This window comes from Schistocerca serialis, chromosome 6 (genome assembly GCF_023864345.2).
Source record: "Schistocerca serialis cubense isolate TAMUIC-IGC-003099 chromosome 6, iqSchSeri2.2, whole genome shotgun sequence".
NCBI lineage: Eukaryota > Metazoa > Arthropoda > Insecta > Orthoptera > Acrididae > Schistocerca > Schistocerca serialis.
The window spans coordinates 169,417,653-169,437,111 of NC_064643.1; the positions used below are offsets into that span (position 1 = coordinate 169,417,653).

The 19,459-nt window shown below is 40.4% G+C and overlaps 1 protein-coding gene across 1 annotated transcript in view; it reads left to right on the forward strand.

Annotated features, from left to right (window-relative positions):
• The window catches only part of LOC126484716 (dynein intermediate chain 2, ciliary-like), a 70,015-nt gene that overhangs the window by 31,422 nt on the left and 19,134 nt on the right, over positions 1–19,459 (forward strand). The window contains exon 3 of the mRNA XM_050108312.1: positions 8,107–8,226. Within this exon, the coding sequence (XP_049964269.1) occupies positions 8,107–8,226 (120 nt within the window). The remainder of the gene's footprint in view (positions 1–8,106; positions 8,227–19,459) is intronic.

Below are 19,459 nucleotides of genomic sequence, written 5' to 3' on the forward strand. Positions count from 1 at the left end.
ATAGTGAAGCACTAATTTAGTTATTCAGTCACTTTGCTGGTCACAATTCTGTTGTGGCATGATATTACTTTGACTGAAACAACATCTTAGCACCTTGTTGAGTGAGCCGACTACAGCACTTTGTGTACCTGTTCATTAGTTGCTTCCACCTCAGTTTTGAGGAAGAAAATTTGGAAAAGAATGGAATCAGTGATTTCAGCATTGATACTGCTGTACATTATAGTGCTATGTAGTTTGTGCAAAATCCAGTGTGTTTGGCGTAAATCCTAAGATACTGAAGTGAACAATAAAGCATTGCTACACAGCTATGAGCTATTAAAACTAGCATCCTGAAATTAAAGTTTTTGCATCCACATGTGCAGTTTTGATGATGGTGGCAGAGTCCTTCTTCTATACAGTTGTGCAAATGGCAGATATTACTACTCCATAGTCTAACACCAGACCCAGATAATATGAGCTTGAAACACTTTTAGTTTTAGCTCGAGTCTCATGGAAGACAGCCTGTCATATCACTGCCTGCATTCTACTGGGATGTCCCACTGCTCCGTGTCTTGTGCTCTTACTGGCACCATACCACATCCTGACAACAGTTTCACTGTGGCCACACTAGGAAATGTTGTGATTGGTGGCTCTCCACTGTTACTTTTCCCTTGTTAAATGTTCTTACAAAAATTTATTATGTTACTTCTTCTTTATATAAATAAATCATTATGGGTTATCTGTTTCTGTTGAACAATAGTTCAGATGTTTAACATGAGATTGGAGGCCTCACAGTTATGAATTTGTCTTGTAACATTTCTGTCAATGTCCAGATTCACTGAGGCTTCAGCAACAATAATGTGATATTCATCCCCAGTAAGTATCAGTTATTTACTACGTAACAAGGAGAGCATGATTACACAACCTTAGATTTTAATACAGCTCATATTCATAAAGCACATTTATTAGCAAAGAAAATAGTGAAATATTATGTAAATTGAAGGTGGAGCTGGAGAAAGGAAAGGAAGAGGAAGGAACTGATGATATCAATGGCACTGGGATGTTATGCAGAAATAGTGAAATAACTAAGTACATAAATATATGGACAACTCACTGGTATGGCAGTATGCAGTCTTTCTTTATTGTGCAAAATGAGAACGAGGTTTTGGGCACAAAACATTTCGCAGAAACAACTTGTAGTACGCGCCTGTTACAGACATCCCCTGGGGCACCCTATTTGTTGCTATGACTATTTGTGTCGTACACAAAAATAATAATGAGTTTCACCGTTGATTGTTGGTGGTGGAATATTTTTGGGTGTGGAGAGTTGGGAATTTTTCCATTGCGACACCTGCGATGTCAGTTCTTACCCAAAATGTGATATCCAGCTTTCATCAAGTGCAACAATCCGTTTCAGAAACTGTTTTCCTTATATGTGCTAATGTTGAAGCAATTCTTCTGTGATTCTTTTGCAGCCTGCTTTCTTCTCTTCACTCAGATCATATGGAACTCATCTGGCTGTAGCTTACCCCAAATTTTATTTTCAATTATGATTCTGTATGCTGAAATGACAGACATTCTGGCCTCATATGCAATTTCCTCATATTTTTCATCAGTCCTCTCTCAAAGTATCATTAACAATAACCTGAGAGGTGTGGTATGGTGCAGTCGAGATGGCTTTCCACTTCTTGGGTTGTCCTCAGTGCTTACCTGATGTTCACAGAAAGGAGCAGGTAACCGTGATACGCAATGCCTACACACCTCTCTAAAAGCATTGAAAATTGCCGTTGGGTTCTTTCCAGGTAGGGATCCAATTTTGATGTAGCTATTCTGGTCACTACATGTGATCTGATCTGACTCGGTTTCAGCTTCTATTTTAAAACTGAATTACTGACAACACTGCCATGTAAACCAGCTAAACACAAATATGACCATCAAGTCTAAAGTCTCACTTGCAATTGATATGAATTGCAACTTGATCACACTGCCATAACGATTGCACATGTGCAGTGTACAAGACTTTTGAAACGACCTTCTTACATTGAATAATTAATCTGTAGTGCAAGTAGAGCAATTTTCAGGCAGTAACAAGTGCAGAAAGTGCAGACTAAATGCTTGAGCTGAGCAACAAAATCACAAAAAACATGCAGTGATAATCACAAAGTTCAACAACTGCACACAAATCTTTAAACTTTAACAAATTTTGCTTTGGTCAAAATTATCCAAATGCTGATAACCAGCATGTGATTCTGTTTTCACCAGCATTTAGAGTCCCTATATTATTCTAAGTCCTGAAATTGTGGTCACTGAAATATTTGTACAATACTTAAACCCAAATGGTTCTGTGGCTGCAAAGTTTCTTCTGAACACCTTAGCAGTTCAACCACACACCAGCAAAAGATCCCTAGGCTCTGTCTTGCATTTAATTTTAAAACTTTGGTCACATGACCAATACTGAGTCAGCCTAGTGTCTTTCAGCCTGACCACTATTCATGAAATCAGATGTCTTATGGTATCATCACAACTTTAAATATTCACAGTAAGCACTCTTGAATGAACTTTATGATTTCATTTTATAATATTCTCTCTGTATTTGGCATTAACAATGAGCTTTATTTATTTTTCTCTACCATACCTGGAGCTGCAGCTGACACTAGTCAATACAAATCTTTGGACACATTGACAACACAGTCCTACATTAGTCAAATGTCCATATTATACAGAGTGAGTTTTTTATCTTGAGACAGCAAAAAATCACAAAAACTACACATTGGCTTAAAAAATGGAAACATATGTATTCAATATTTTAAAAAATCCTATCTGGCGATACTCTCCCTGACCGCCCCATGGAAGGGTGGGGGTGGGGGGTGAAACATTGAAACCTTAAATAAGAACAAGGGAAAAAATTTATAACTTTTGTATATAAAACCTTTTTTGTTGAGTGAAATTCCCAAAAAACAAATCGTATGATCTCAAGAAAAATGCATTCAGTAAAAAAAAAAAAAGCTTTTCAGTAATTTTGAAGAAAGTTTGAGGTGTGTCCTCTCACCTCTCACCAACAGAGTACTCATTTGAGGTATGTCCTTCGTCCCATGAACAGGGAGCTTGTTTGAGTTGGGTAAGAATTTCACAGTAAGTGCTAAAAAATGTTACCACCCCCTTTGATGCAGTTAATTATCTGCACATGGAATGATTCATCAGAACTGAGAAGTGTTTCTGATATAATCTTCTGATATGCATTCGCGATGCACTGAATCATGTTACTGTGTGTTGTTGGCATATCATTATAAACTTCACTCTTCGTGTAACTCCACAAACAAGTCAGGTGAAGCGAGATGATGGAAGAAAATATGAAACAGATGATATTTTCTACATTTCAAAATTTGACAAATGGGTGTCTGACAAACTGCCAAGTTATATTTGTGGGTTATGATTCACTGCAACTGATATTGCAATTTCATTATTCTCTCCAACAACTGGTCTTTCACTGCTTCTTTTCCATGGTTGCACAGTTCCATTGGTGAAGAATTGTTGAATAACCTGACAAAAAGAAGTGCATATTGCATCCTCTTTGAAATGCATACCTTAAGAGCTGTGGACACTTGTCCAGTAGAAGAAACGTGTTTCGCCGTGTCAGAGATGAACAAGTGCTCATAGCTCTTAAGATATCAATTATAGAACCCATGTTTACTAGACGTTTTTCCTTGTTTTGCTCCATACTACCATCTGAATGTTTCCTACCCTACAATCTTAGCATCAATATATGTATTCCACTGTATATCATACCAGTACATATATTTCACAGTCAGAGATATCAGAACGATTTTCAGTTGTAACTTGAGAGGCAATTGTTTCCAGACTAGGGTCTCTTAGATCAAATTGATACATTTACACTGTCTGTTTACTGCTTGCATAAGTTGGTGAAGAATGTGTATAGGAAAAATAATTTGTGCATCACGACAGTGCTTTTTTGCGAATAGCACTACTAACAATTGAGTACCTGGATGCCCTAAAGATTGGCACCATGAATCCCCCACCATACAGTCCAGACCTAGCATCTTGTGATTTCTTTTTGTTTCAAAAATTAAAGATAAGATTTATGGGATCACTTTTTTGTCATCATATGAAGCACTGGAAAATTACAAAAACCTGTCTTCCAAAGTCCTCAGGAGGAATGGCAGCATGGCTTTAAGGATTGGTTTTATTGAATGCAAAAATGTATTGATATCAAAGGGGAATATTTTGAAAAACAATAAAATTGTTTATAATTTTTTTAAAACTAATTCTGTTCGATTTTCTAAAGATTTTCAGTATCACCTTCAAAGTCTTATGACCGTGCACATAGAGTCATTTAAGCAGTCATTCTTCCTATGGTTCATGTACTAGTGGAAAAGGAATATGTATATTTAAAAACAAAAATGATGTGACTTACCATACGAAAGCACTGGCAGGTCGATAGAAACACAGACAGACACATACATACACACAAAATTCATGCTTTTGCAACAAACTGTTGCCTCATCAGGAAAGAGGGAAGGAGAGGGAAAGACGAAAGGAAGTGGGTTTTAAGGGAGAGGGTAAGGAGTCATTCCAATCCCGGGAGCGGAAAGACTTACCTTAGGGGGAAAAAAGGACGGGTATACACTCGCACACACACACATACCCATCCACACATATACAGACACAAGCAGACATATTTAAAGACAAAGAGTTTGGGCAGAGATGTCAGTCGAGGCGGAAGTGCAGAGGCAAAGATGATGTTGAATGACAGGTGAGGTGTGAGTCGTGGCAACTTGAAATTAGCACAGATTGAGGCCTGGTGGGTAACGGGAAGAGAGGATATATTGAAGAGCAAGTTCCCATCTCCGGAGTTCGGATAGGTTGGTGTTGGTGGGAAGTATCCAGATAACCCGGACGGTGTAACACTGTGCCAAGATGTGCTGGCCGTGGACCAAGGCATGTTTAGCCACAGGGTGATCCTCATTACCAACAAACACTGTCTGCCTGTGTCCATTCATGCAAATGGACAGTTTGTTGCTGGTCATTCCCACATAGAATGCATCACAATGTAGGCAGGTCAGTTGGTAAATCACGTGGGTGCTTTCACATGTGGCTCTGCCTTTGATCGTGTACACCTTCCGGGTTACAGGACTGGAGTAGGTGGTGGTAGGAGGGTGCATGGGACAGGTTTTACACCGGGGGCGGTTACAAGGATAGGAGCTAGAGGGTAGGGAAGGTGGTTTGGGGATTTCATAGGGAAGAACTAACAGGTTACGAAGGTTAGGTGGACGGAGGAAACACACTCTTGGTGGAGTGGGGAGGATTTAATGAAGGATGGATCTCATTTCAGGGCAGGATTTGAGGAAGTCGTATCCCTGCTGGAGAGCCACATTCAGAGTCTGATCCAGTCCCGGAAAGTATCCTGTCACTGTGGGAGGTTCTGGGTTTGAGGGGATGAGGAAGTGGCTCTGGTTATTTGCTTCTGTACCAGGTCGGAAGGGTAGTTGCAGGATGCGAAAGCTGTTGTTAGGTTGTTGGTGTAATGGTTCAAGGATTCCGGACTGAAGCAGATTCGTTTGCCACGAAGACCTAGGCTGTAGGGAAGGGACCGTTTGATGTGGAATGGGTGGCAGCTGTCATAATGGAGGTACTGTTGCTTGTTGGTGGGTTTGATGTGGACGGACGTGTGAAGCTGGCCATTGGACAGGTGGAGGTCAATGTCAAGGAAAGTGGCATGGGATTTGGAGTAGGACCAGGTGAATCTGATGGAACCAAAGGAGTTGAGGTTGGAGAGGAAATTCTGGAGTTCTTCTTCACTGTGAGTCCAGATCATGAAGATGTCATCAATAAATCTGTACCAAACTTTGGGTTGGCAGGCCTGGGTAACCAAGAAGGCTTCCTCTAAGCGACCCATGAATAGGTTGGCGTACGAGGGGGCCATCCTGGTACCCATGGCTGTTCCCTTTAATTGTTGGTATGTCTGGCCTTCAAAAGTGAAGAAGTTGTGGGTCAGGATGAAGCTGGCCAAGGTGATGAGGAAAGAGGTTTTAGGTAGGGTGGCAGGTGATCGGCGTGAAAGGAAATGCTCCATCACAGCGAGGCCCTGGACGTGGGGAAATTTGTGTATAAGGAAGTGGCATCAATGGTTACAAGGATGGTTTCCGGGGGTAACACATTGGGTAAGGATTCCAGGCGTTCGAGAAAGTGGTTGGTGTCTTTGATGAAGGAAGGGAGACTGCATGTAATGGGTTGAAGGTGTTGATCTACGTAGGCAGAGATACATTCTGTGGGGGCTTGGTAACCAGCTACAATGGGGCGGCCGGGATGATTGGGTTTGTGGATTTTAGGAAGAAGGTAGAAGGTAGGGGTGCGGGGTGTCGGTGGGGTCAGGAGGTTGATGGAGTCAGGTGAAAGGTTTTGCAGGGGGCCTAAGGTTCTGAGGATTCCTTGAAGCTCTGCCTGGACATCGGAAATGGGGTTACCTTGGCAAACTTTGTATGTGGTGTTGTCTGAAAGCTGACGCAGTCCCTCAGCCACATACTCCCGTCGATCAAGTACCACGGTCGTGGAACCCTTGTCTGCCGGAAGAATGACGATGGATCGGTCAGCCTTCAGATCACGGATAGCCTGGGCTTCAGCAGTTGTGATGCTGGGAGTAGGATTAAGGTTTTTTAAGAAGGATTGAGATGCAAGGCTGGAAGTCAGAAATTCCTGGAAGGTTTGGAGAGGGTGATTTTGAGGAAGAGGAGGTGGGTCCTGCTGCGACCGAGGACGGAACTGTTCCAGGCAGGGTTCAATTTGGATAGTGTCTTGGGGAGTTGGATCATTAGGAGTAGGATTAGGATCATTTTTCTTCGTGGCAAAGTGATATTTCCAGCAGAGAGTACGAGTGTAGGACAGTAAATCTTTGACGAGGGCTGTTTGGTTGAATCTGGGAGTGGGGCTGAAGGTGAGGCCTTTGGATAGGACAGAGGTTTCGGATTGGGAGAGAGGTTTGAAGGAAAGGTTAACTACTGAATTAGGGTGTTGTGGTTCCAGATTGTGTTGATTGGAATTTTGAGGTTTTGGAGGGACTGGAGCTGGAAGTGGGAGATTGAGTAGATGGGAGAGACTGGGTTTGTGTGCAATGAGAGGAGGTTGAGGTTTGCTGGAAAGGTTGTGAAGGGTGAGTGAGTTGCCTTTCCGGAGGTGGAAAACCAGGAGATTGGATAGTTTTTTGAGGTGGAGGGTGGCATGCTGTTCTAATTTATGGTTGGCCTGTAGGAGGATGCTCTGAACAGCCGGTGTGGATGTGGGAGAGGAAAGATTAAGGACTTTTATTAAGGGTAGGAGTTGACGGGTGTGTTCATTGGCTGAGTTGATGTGTAGGTGAAGGATTAGGTGGGTGAGGGCAATGGATTGTTCAGTTTGGAACTGGTATAGGGGCTGATGGAAAGAAGGGTTGCAGCCAGAGATGGGAACTTTAAGTGTGAGGCCTTTGGGGGTAATGCCAAATGTCAGACAAGCCTGAGAAAATAGAATATGGGAGCGTAATCTGGCTAGGGCGAAGGCATGTTTGCAGAGGGAATGTAAATAAAACTTAATGGGGTCATTTTGGGGGTCTTTTTGATTCATCTCTTGAACTATACAAGCATTTAAAAAAGTCTTGGAATACTTGTACAACTGGTAGTACATAGTGCCTATGCAACATTTATTTTTGTTTTCTTTCCTTCATAATTTTATTTTTTAATATTACTTAAACTTCTGCATTAGTAATATCAATCATTATAGCAAAGATCAATTGACAGAATGTGAAGGTGAATTTACACAGCACAATGTTCTCTTAAATGTACTTTTTCTGTAATTGTGTATATTTTTGATTCCTATTTTCACCTGCATTTGCTTCAAGCATTAGAAGTTTTGACCTGCTGGGAACTTCATATTTCGTTCATTGCTGGTATTTCCCTCTGTTCTTTGGACTGACAAGTTTGTGGATGCCCCTAGGCTGAAACATATGTAGTGACCTTGTGAAACATGCATTTTATGTGCGCCCATTTTGTGCAATTATTATGTCTTCCTCTGTTTATGTATATATTCTGATACATGCCAAAAATTGGATTATGTCTAATACACTTGTATATTCTGCAGAGTGCACGTAAATCACGCCCAGCTATTGTACCTGGTGGGAGGCGTCATGGAAACTCAGGAGTGGCTGTTGGTGCAAAACTGCTGCTGAAACCTGATGATCAGCTGGAACTCACAGACGAGGTAATGTTAGATTTTGTTGAATTTGATACAGTATTAAGTAAAAGTAAGTAGGGGAAATGCAGTACCAGACATCATTGTTAAAGACATCTTTCACAACTGATGATAAAGTTATGGCTTGTAAGAATTTATTGAAAACCTTCTCTTTGTTTAATGACAACTTGTGTACTTGAAGTTTTGTTTCCTATATATATTTTTGGTGTTGTAGTAATAAGAACACAGAGCATTGCTATAGTTTCCAGAACTGCTCCAGGGCAGAATGTTCGTCTAGGCTGGTTTCTGGCAGAAGGAATGCCAAATATTTAACATTTAGATGAAGAAAAAGATAGGCTCATCTGATACTGACCACCATTCCATATCCATCATGCGTTCCACCTGTCACTCAGTGGCAATAAAATAATTGGATGTCAATGCATCCAGGGAAGAGACACATTCAGAGATGCTGGCTATTGAGTATAACTGTTAAAAACAAGTATTTCAGTCATGTGAAGTGGCTGTGTTGCAGACCTCCAGAGTGGCATGCGTTGGAAGCTTTGGGATGGGCCCTCCAGTACCATGGTGAATGCAGAGTCAAGAATGCTTATTCGACAACAAAACTATTTGACGCTTTTGTTATAACGTCAAGTTGAACACATTTATTTCAAAACGGCACAACACATATAAGTCACTGAGCAAGTGGACAAAGCAAGACGTGAACACGGTAGCATTCGAAAGAGCACTGAGTCCAAGTCTAGCGGCCGCTGGTTGGCTGGCCGCTTAGGTGGCGCAGCTGCTGCATGGCTGGCAGACAGCGCTGCATTTAGAGGACGCGCGTAATTGCGCGGCGGGACTTTGAATGATCGGCGAGTCACAACAGCTTCCATCCAGGAGGTTGAGGTGCCAGCTACAGCAGTTAGTAGTAGTGAGTGGCATATGCTGAGGCAATGGAATGCTTTGGCATTTTATCAGCGGTTGACGACAATGGTGCCCTAGCAGATGCGTCGGGAGTCAGCTCCACAGTGCAGAGAGAGAGTTTGCTGCTGGTGTAGCATGCTACTGCAGGTGGCCTGAGCTGGCAGGCAGGCGTCTGCCCCAAGTTGAACCCAGGACACTCAGAAACTGGCTCGATTGTCAGGTGATGGCACCTACTGGGCAGGCGTGCCTCAGTGCAATCAGTTCAAAGCCCGGAAGTGGGGCCAGCTGACAGCTCATAGTTCGGGTGGCTTGCGGAGTATGGATGTAGATGTAGATGATGCCGATCTATGCAGCTGTAATAGCTTATCTGAACATTCAACTGATGGTTGGTGTGGAGACAGTGCCAGTTGAAAACACAAAGCTGATGGAATGATCCTAACGTTTGAGCTGGTAGCATGTATGAGGGAAAAGCTTCTGACCCACAGGAGGTTTGTCTAGAGAGTAATGCATTGCTGTTTTTTATTTGTTTTAATTATTGCTCAGATAGGTTCAACAACTTAAAATTCTGTGAAGTATGACACTTGTGCATCAATACATTTTTGCCAGTGTGATTTCCATGCATTGTAAGATTTCTGGAACTCCTCAGTCAGAAATGCTCTCCAGGGAAGCCGTTGAAGTATCTTCCACATTGTCCACGGACTTGAAATGCTTTCCTTTGATGTCTGTTTTCAGCTGAGGAAACAAGAAAAAGTCCATCAGGACCAGATCAGGACTGTGGGATGGCTGTGGCATTGTGTTCACACTGATATGGGGCAGGTAGCCATGAAGAAGAGGCAGTGTGAGCCAGTGCGTTGTCCTGGTGTAGTTACCATGATGCACGGAACTCCTTTTGGATGCGGATGACCCTGTGATTCAGTGCCTGGAGCACTGCCTTGTAAAATAGAGTTTACTAGAAGAGCTGATGCAGATGACGATTATTTTCACATGGGATTTCCTGACTAATGTCTTTCGGGAAAATTCAGCCACTATGTATTTAGAGGTCCTGATGATGAAGTGTATTGTCAAAACTGGTTCCCAGTAAGTTGATGGTAATGTTGAAAATTGTAATAAGTTGTGATGTCCAAGGGAAAATTTTTATAGAATTGTGACTAATAAAAAGGCAACGGACCACAGCCCACATAGAATGGGAGCAATTTTCTACAATGCACTACCCTGTAAACTCAAGAAAGCAATCTAAATATGCTAAATAGTAGACTGGAGCAATTATTAATAGAGAAGTGTTGTTACTCTATAGATGACTTCAAGTTGTAGTGCCATCTTGGAAAACAGTGCAGACATTTGTCTGACAAATGTCTGCATGTGTCTGTGTATGTGCGGATGGATATGTGTGTGTGTGTGCGAGTGTATACCTGTCCTTTTTTTCCCCTAAGGTAAGTCTTTCCGCTCCCGGGATTGGAATGACTCCTTACCCTCTCCCTTAAAACCCACATCCTTTCGTCTTTCCCTCTCCTTCCCTCTTTCCTGGCGAAGCAACCATTGGTTGCGAAAGCTAGAATTTTGTGTGTATGTATGTGTTTGTTTATGTTTCTATCGACCTGCCAGCGCTTTCGTATGGTAAGTCACATCATCATTGTTTTTAAATATATTTTTCCCGCGTGGAATGTTTCCCTCTATTATATTCATAATGTAAATATTTTACTGTATATGTGTAATGTAAGCTAAATTTTCCTGACAATGTCCAAAAACTTTTTGTTATATGGACAGAAAATAAATAATAAATGAATAAATAAAAGGATATTCTCTTACTCTCTGCTCCTTAGAAATAGTTCCATTTTGTATGTCCCCACAAGAGTTTGGATCACCCTGCAAGGGCATGCTATAACCTGTTCCCTCTTGCATTGGCACAGTTCTTTTTCAGCCATTGATGTATGAGTCTTCCTATCTAGCATAAATGGCAGATATTACTTTGTTCTGAAATTTAAAAATGTCCCCAAGTCTCCCATTTCATTGACTAGGAGTGCATTGCATAGCTTTCTCTCTTCTCTGTGTCTGTCTGTTGATATTAGCATGTATGGCAAAGTATGTGCAGACTGCACAGGAGTTATTTGCTCACTTTGGCTTGTAACTTTTCTGTTCTTACCCCTCTGCTGGTAATGGTGGTAAAGCCCTGGCACACTCTGGAAGGGTCGAATATGCGCAATGTGAACGACTGTTGTTTGATTAGGGTGCTGTAACTTCACACTTACTGGTGGGGTCATTGCAACCACTTAGTAATCATCTTGTACTTCGTGCCATACTGTCTATGAGGTTTATGCAAGATTCCCCACTGATACACGGTTTTCCCTCACTCTGTGTTTCGCCATTTCACCTCATACTTTGATAGACTTATATACTCATGAATTTTTGAGTTGTATGCAGCCACTACATAAGGTAATGGCATATCCCAGTCATTGTGATGACTGTTGACATAGTGATTCAACATCTTCCCTATCATGATATGAACATGTTCTGCGCATCGGGCACAGTCCCTTAACGCATGGTTTTTTACTCCGGTGGGAGGACCCCCCAATCTGCAGTGCTTGTGGCACCCAGATTACTGTCTGCCACATTTTACTTGACTGTCCTTTATTCTCCGACCAGAGGGTGGTGGTTTCCTTGCCACCAGATTTGCCCTCTATTTTGCAAGACGACGCAACAACTGTGGTTAAGGTCTTACGGTTTTGTGTCCTGTCCAATTTGTTGCCTCGGATTTTAGGGAGAGGATTTTAATGTGCTGCTGGGTGACTGGCTAACCCAGGTTTTAGGTAAGAGGTCCACCAGTCACGATTACCTACTTGTTTCACTTTGATTTCTGTTCTCTTTTCCTTGTGTTCCCTTTCCTTTTTTAGTGCGTTTCTTTTCCTCTTGTTTTGCCTCTGTATGTGAGGATTTGGAACTGCGTCAGGCCTGTGCCTTTTAGCCATTCTCCTTGTTCGCTGTCCGTCTTCGTCCCTTCACCACATGTGTTCCTGTTTCTGTGTGTCTGGGCGCTGATGACCACGCTGTGTAGCGCCCGAAAACCTCAAACCACACACACACACACACACAACATGTTCTGTTTTGCCATTTTTGTGTGGGTGTAATGTACTTGCTTTTATTTTATGAATTTGCAACAGATAACAAAGCTGCTTTACCAGTTCTGAGTTGAAGTTTATGCCTTGATCTGTACTCAGTGCCTCTGGAGTGATAAACATTAATAGGCAATTTATTAACCACGACACATGCCACTGTGTCAGCTTGTTAATTAAAATAGCTATCATTTCTTGGAAGTACGAAAAGTGATCATTACTGTAAACACATAGAGGTTCCCAGCTGGTGTCTGTCTAAAAGGGCCTAAGATGTCCAGACTGAACATCACAAATGCTTTGCTGATGCTGATAATCTCTGCAGTAGAACACAATGAAGACTTAATTTGGTTCATTGTGTACTTGGTATTTAGTTCATTACAAAGTATTACATGTCCTGCTTACGTTATCACTGCTGATATTGTTCAGATACATATAGTTCTGTTGTTTTACAATTCCTATGCCGTGTTAATACCTAGTCATCTATCTGTTTTAACGTTTCATTTTGCAACATAGCTTTTATCACAATACAAGGTCTGGGTTTTGTTTGTTTGTGTAACACACTGTTGTGCACTTTGAGTTGTCAGTTTATTCAGTATATCAGTGAGCAGCCTTGCTGCTTCTGCAAATTTTGGTACAGACTTTCAGTAATAATTTGCCAGGCATGAAAGACTGCAACTCTTTTTCCATACACACTAGTAGAAAATCGTGTACTGCTTTTATTACCCTTGGGGTCCATTTGGACTCCCTTTTGACTAATTACATGTCATAAATACCGTACTTCTTCCAGATAACATACATTTTAAACTGATTGTTAAATGCGCCTTTCTGCAACTGCTTGAACACTTTCCTTGGCCACAGTACATGCTGTTCCATGTTATTTGCAAAGGCTATTATGTAATCTAAATACACCATGCAATGTCTGGCTTTCAATCTTCACAACAGTCTATTAAGAGGCATTGAAATGTGACAAGTGCAAATGGCGTATGCCAGAACTATCCTAACAGGAATGTAAGCGCAGTCCTTGGCTGATCCTATTATCCATATTAGAAAAATATCTACAGTGCCCCAGATTATCCAAGGTTTCCATTACTTTCAGGACTGATAAGCATCTCTAATCGTACACTTGTTAAAATACCAATAGTCACAGCAAAAGTGTATGTCTTTGTTCCATCCATGGGCATCTGGAGATATTTTTCCAAGAGAAGACAAAATTCTGAATCTGCCCATTTCTTACCTGTTCTGCCTCCATAGCTTTGTGCCCTCTTGCGGGGCACCTGGACTAAGTTCCCAGTACTACCTTGGATTTTTCCTTGGTGTGAGGACTGGATTGGGGTGCACTCAATCTCATGATGCCAATTGAAGAGCTGCCACACAGAGATAGTGGCTTCAAGGTTGGAACATCGACAGGGGTCAGGTGTGCTGACCCCATGCCCCTCAATCGTGCATCCAATGATGCATGACTGAGCAGGACACTGTGGTTGGTTGACTACCGCATATTCCTTAGGGTCTGATTGCAGGTTTCCTTTCTTTTCCCCATTTTTTTTGTGTAAATGATTCGTTGAGTTTGAAAATGTATTGGCTCCCATGAACTAAATTTGACAAAAAGTACACAAAATTTGTTGCACTTAAAATGGTTGTTAGTGATCCAGTCACTATTTTTAACATGAATTACTTTGATATCCAGCCAGTAAGTCTATTCAACTGAATATGCAAAGTACATCTTTTTATGTTATAAATATGAGTGTTACCGTTTTGATTCACTGATCTAAAATTTTATCCTCATATGATTAAATCCAGTGTAATCAGTCAGCTATGAAATAAAGCGAGGAAATATTTATTTTATTTTTATTTATTTATTCCATGTGATCTGACGGTACACAGTGTGTTGCAGATGTCGGAAAATATCATTTAACATTGTTAACATATATTAACGTAGGCCTATAGTATCCTAATGTATTATATTGCTCAATGTTTTCAATTTAACACAAACAGCAAGATTACTGTTCTAAGTTCTCATTTACAGAGTAAAAACAGTGACACAACAAATATGACTTCACGGCTTTGCTAAATTTTATGTTGTCTCGATGGACTTAATACTAGTTGGAAGATTGTTGAGCTGTTGGAGGCCCATGTGGAAAACTCCCTTTTTATACAGTTGAGTGTTTGTACGTATAACATGCAGGTTTGCATTTTTCATGGTGTTGTGTTCATGTATTTCATTATTTTTTACGACTCTGGGGTCAGTTGGCACTATGTGTTTTCTGAAAAATTTTAGTCTCAAGAATGTAAAGGCAAGGCAGTGTAAGGATTTCCAACTTTCTGAAGATGGGTTTGCAGGAGTCTCTGGGTTTGCTCCCAGTAATAATCCTCATTGCTCTCTTCTGGATTCTGAATGTGCTCAGAGCAGTTGGAGAATTTCCCCAGAATATTACACCATATTTTAGGTGGGCTTGTATGTAAGCGTAGTATGCACAGGTTAATGTTTTCAGGTTAGCACATGTTTTCAGTACACTCAATGCATAACAGACAGTACAAATCCTGGCATTTACCTTTCCTGTATATGTGTATTCCATTTCAGGTTATCTTGAACCCACAGACCTAGGAACTTGAAAACAGTGTTGGTATCTATTGACTGGTTATTTATAGTGACAAATGGCTGAGAGGAATTTGCATTTTGTGTTGTGTGGAAGTTCATGGAAGCTGTCTTTTTGGTGTTGATAGTTAATCTGTCAATTTTTGCCCAGTTGCTGAGTTGATCAGTAGCCAAGTTCACAGCTTTTTGCACAGTCTCTGTATTCTCCCCTTTGAGGAGTACAGTTGTGTCATCAGCAAATATTATTGTTTTGTGTGCATCAACATTCAGGCTCAAGTCATTAATATACAGGAGGAAAAGTAGGAGTCCCAATACTGAGCCCTGTGGAACACCTTGCTTTACAGTTTTATTACTTGATAGTATTTCGGTTATTGAGTTGCTTTGTCTATTAGTATATTTCATGCTGACTCTCTGCATCCGATTGGTTAGGAATGTAGCAATCCAGTTGTTTACAATTCCTCTGATACCGTAGTGTTCTAATTTTTCCAGTAATATTTTGTGGTTAAAAGCCTTTGACAGATCCAGAATTATGCCTGTTATGGGTTGTTTTCTGTCTAACAGTTCTAAAAGCGTGTTTATGCAATCATATACTGCAGTTTCAGTAGATTTGTTGCTTCTGAACCCTTGTTGAGCTAAACTTAGTAAATATTTTTTTTCAATGAAGTCCATCATTTTTTTGGACATTATTTTTTCAAAACCTTTAGAAAACCAGGATGAGATTGAGATAGGCCTGTAGTTATTCATATCTTTATTATCACCTTTTTTGAAGACAGGAATTACTTTAGAAAGTTTCAGAGCTTCAGGGAAGATACCTGCCTGGAGAGAACAGTCACAGAGGTGAGTAAATGGTTCAGCAATTGTGTGTTCACAATTTTTGATTACAGCTGCTGGGATACCATCAATTCCAGCTGAATATGAATTTTTTAACTGTCTGAGGGCTTTTGCAACATAATTTTCAGTGACTTTGGTAATGAAAATTGACTCTGCACATGTGTGATATTTTTGGCTTGCTGGTTGGTAATTTGTGTTAGGATTATTTTGGACCAGTTTTTCAGCTATGCTTGTAAAGAAATTGTTGAAAGAGTTCACCACAACTTCGGGATTAGATATAGATTCATTGTTGAGTTTGATTTCTAAGTTCATGTGTGAAGCTTTCATTTCCCCTCTTTCCCTTTTTATGATATTCCACATTGCTTTTACTTTATTGCTGCATTTGTCAATGTACTCATCATTCTGCATCCTTTTTGCTTGTCTTATCACTCTTCTTAGGATACATGTGTAGTTTTTATAGTATTCTGTTAGTTGGGGGAGTCACTACTTTGTTTACATAACATGTGGAGTATTCTTTTATGTTTGCAAGAGATTTTTATAGCTGGTGTAATCCAACTCTTGTTTCTATTGTTATTATTTATTCTTACTGGTTTTTGCAGAAAGGCCTCTTCAAAGTGGTGGATCATTTTGTCAAGAAATATGTTGAATTTCATGTTGACATCATTGGCTGTGTACATCTCTGTCCACTTTTCTTTACTAAGGAGGGCATTTAGCTTGTTCAAGTTCTCTTGGGTGAAAAACCTTCGTAAAGTTTTTGGTGGGACTGGGTTTGAGGTATCTTTGCTAACATCGACCTTTAGAATGACAGCTTGGTGGTCGCTGAATCCTGCATTGTATACTTCTAGAGTTGGGTTAAGTTTATTTCTATTTGCAAAAATTTGATCTAGAGCTGTCTTGGATGTGGGTGTTATTCTAGTGGGCTCGTTTACAAGGCCATGCAGATTATAAGTTTTTGCAATGTTAATCAATGTTTCCCTGTTTCTGTTGTGGGTGAGAAAGTCTATATTAAAGTCACCACATATAATCACATCCTGTTTCCACTGACTTATTTTGGATAGAAACAAGGCCATTTGTAACAGAAAATCATTAATACTACTGGAGGGGGGACGGTAAATTGTAGCTACAATTAGATTTAGATCAGTAAGCTTTATGGGTGCACATTCAAAAATCTTATCTGTTCCTATTTCCTTTAGGGTAGGAAGTGGGCTATATTCAATGTGTTGTTTGATGAAGATGGCAACCCCACCATGTCCATCATTTTATCTGGATTAGTGTTCACACAATTTCAAGTTGGGTAGTGAGATTAGTTTAACCACATCAGTGCAGAGCCAGTGCTCTGCTAGGCATACTACTGAGATATCACTGAGTTCACTGGTCAGCAAAATGCTTAAGTCATCAGTTTTGTTGCTCAAGGATTGGAAATTGTGATAATAGATTTTCAGGTCTGAGTGGGGTTTACTCAGGGGGCTCGAAGTCATATTTACTGTGTCACTGACCTTTAGTTTAAATTGTGCTGTATTCCAGGTATGTTGACTTCTGAGCAGTTGTGCTGGTTCTGTTGGTCGTCCTTGGCAGCCATCTCATCTTCCAGGTGGGCCTGAAAAGTATCCACATGCACTTCACACTGTTGAGGCATCACATTGACTTTTTGGAGGGATGTCTCGATAATGTTCACCATCACATTATTGATCCTTTCAGGTTCCTGACCTTTTTGAGGGGGACAGGGGGTTTGTGTTTCGTCTCTGTGACTTTGTGACCCATTTGTCTAGTGTAGTTTGCACAGTATGGCCACTATTACTCTTTTTTATTTCCCTTCTTGTTTGTCTTTATTCAATTGCTTATTAGCGTATGTTTATGGTTTTTGACTTTTGGTTTCTTATTGTCCGCCATAGTTGTCAGGAAGGCCAATCTATTGCAGATAATCTCCTTGCCACATTTGTTTAGGTGTAAGCCATGTGTTGTGAAGTGGTTTCTGGCTAGTCTCTCTATTTCAAAGTTCACAGCAATTCTTTTTTTGTATGCATGTTTAGCTAAATTCAGAGCCAGTATCAGGTGGAGGTTTGCAGTATTAATTTTACTATTTAAATTCTGAACATCATATCTCCTGGGTATAGGATGGATAATGATATTCATTTTGTGACTTAGAGCGTGTATTGGTTCCAATGGTTCTACCACATGCTTCAACATTAGATCGAGAGGTTTGTCTATGTCGTTAGAACCCCCTATTACAATCAAAGTATCACGTGTACTGAGGCTTCTTGTCAAATTTTCTGCGTTTTTTATCACTTCTTTTAGTGGGGCGCCAGGTTTTACTGTGCTTTTTACCTGGTAAGAGGGCCCTAGTTTGTCTTGCAGTATTTGAGCACAGTCTCTTCCATGACTGTCACTTAATATTAGTACTTTCATTTTTTCCGAGATTTTCTTGCTATGTAACGTTCTGGAATTTCTTTCGTTTTTGTCCTGCACATATATTGGTGCTTGAGAGATTATGTTCGTCGGCGGATTATTCATACACTTTGTGGCGGATTGTTCACTTTGGGTTAATTTTTGCATAAGATATTGTGCAAAGTTAGGCTGTAAATTGACCTTGCTAGCATCTTGCACCCGGTGGTTATCAGTAGTTACACTTTTAAAATCACTTTCTGATCCATTTCATGTAGGCATACCCCCACATTAGCTTTGTTTTCCGTTGCAGTTTGTTTACATGCAGATTTTACAGGGCTACGATCACACGTGGCGCTAGACAGCACACGATTTCTGAGCATTGCATTCTGAGCACGATTTATGGCTTGACTATTTCTCGTAGTACATTGTCCCGTCAAACGCCAGTTTTTGTTACCGATATTTACGTTCGGTGTGCGGATAACGAGTTCATTGTTCGTGGTTTTATTGGTTACTGCCAGTTCAAGTTCATTACACTTCACTAATAGTTCATGATACTTCACCAGTAGGCTTTCAAGCTTCAGGTTGAGGTCCATTATTTCTTGTTTCAATGACGTTATTATGTGATCCTGCATTTTTAGAGTATTGTTTACTTTGGATTCAGTTGCTTGTATGATGCACTGGCGGCATGTCCACTGTTCTTCACTGTTAAAGTATTTCAGGTTAACTTTGACGCATTTTTCGTGGTACCAGTAATTACAGTTAATACACAGAATACCTCGTATAACTCTTTTTGAACATATTTTGCACTAAAATATATTTGTAGGTCCATGATGGAAATGAAAATTAAACACCTGAAACAGAAAAAAGCGAGAACAATAGAGAAAATCCTGTTGAATGTTAACAAAAATAGACAACATTAATACTTCTCAAAGTGGGGTAACAGGTGTAAACTTTGAAAGAAGACAGATTTTGTATCATCTACTTCATTCTCTCAGCTTACAAAACAAATCTCATCACACTGGGGGACTTATTTCATCACTGTCATGCTTCGCATTTTTTGTATTGACTGGCATAACTAAAATTGAACAAAAAGTGTGTATAAAACTACATTTTTTGGCTTGGTGATGTAAAGTGTAGACTAGGGCCTATAACTGATTATTTCAACATGAGATATCTTCCAAAACCAAATCTCAAATTGGCCAGCAGAATTGACTTTTTTAACAGTCTAGGATTGAACCAAGTAAATCTTTACATCTCCAGGTTGTCAGACAATTGTGCAGTCATACCAATTGAATAGCAGAATTGGTAGCTCTGTGACTGCAAATAGTGCTGTGTTATACCCTGTAGGATGAAGGAGGCTTCAGTTCCTCGTGAGGATATCTTTTCAACCTTGAAATTGTACATTTTTTCTTTTTCTTCTAGTGTA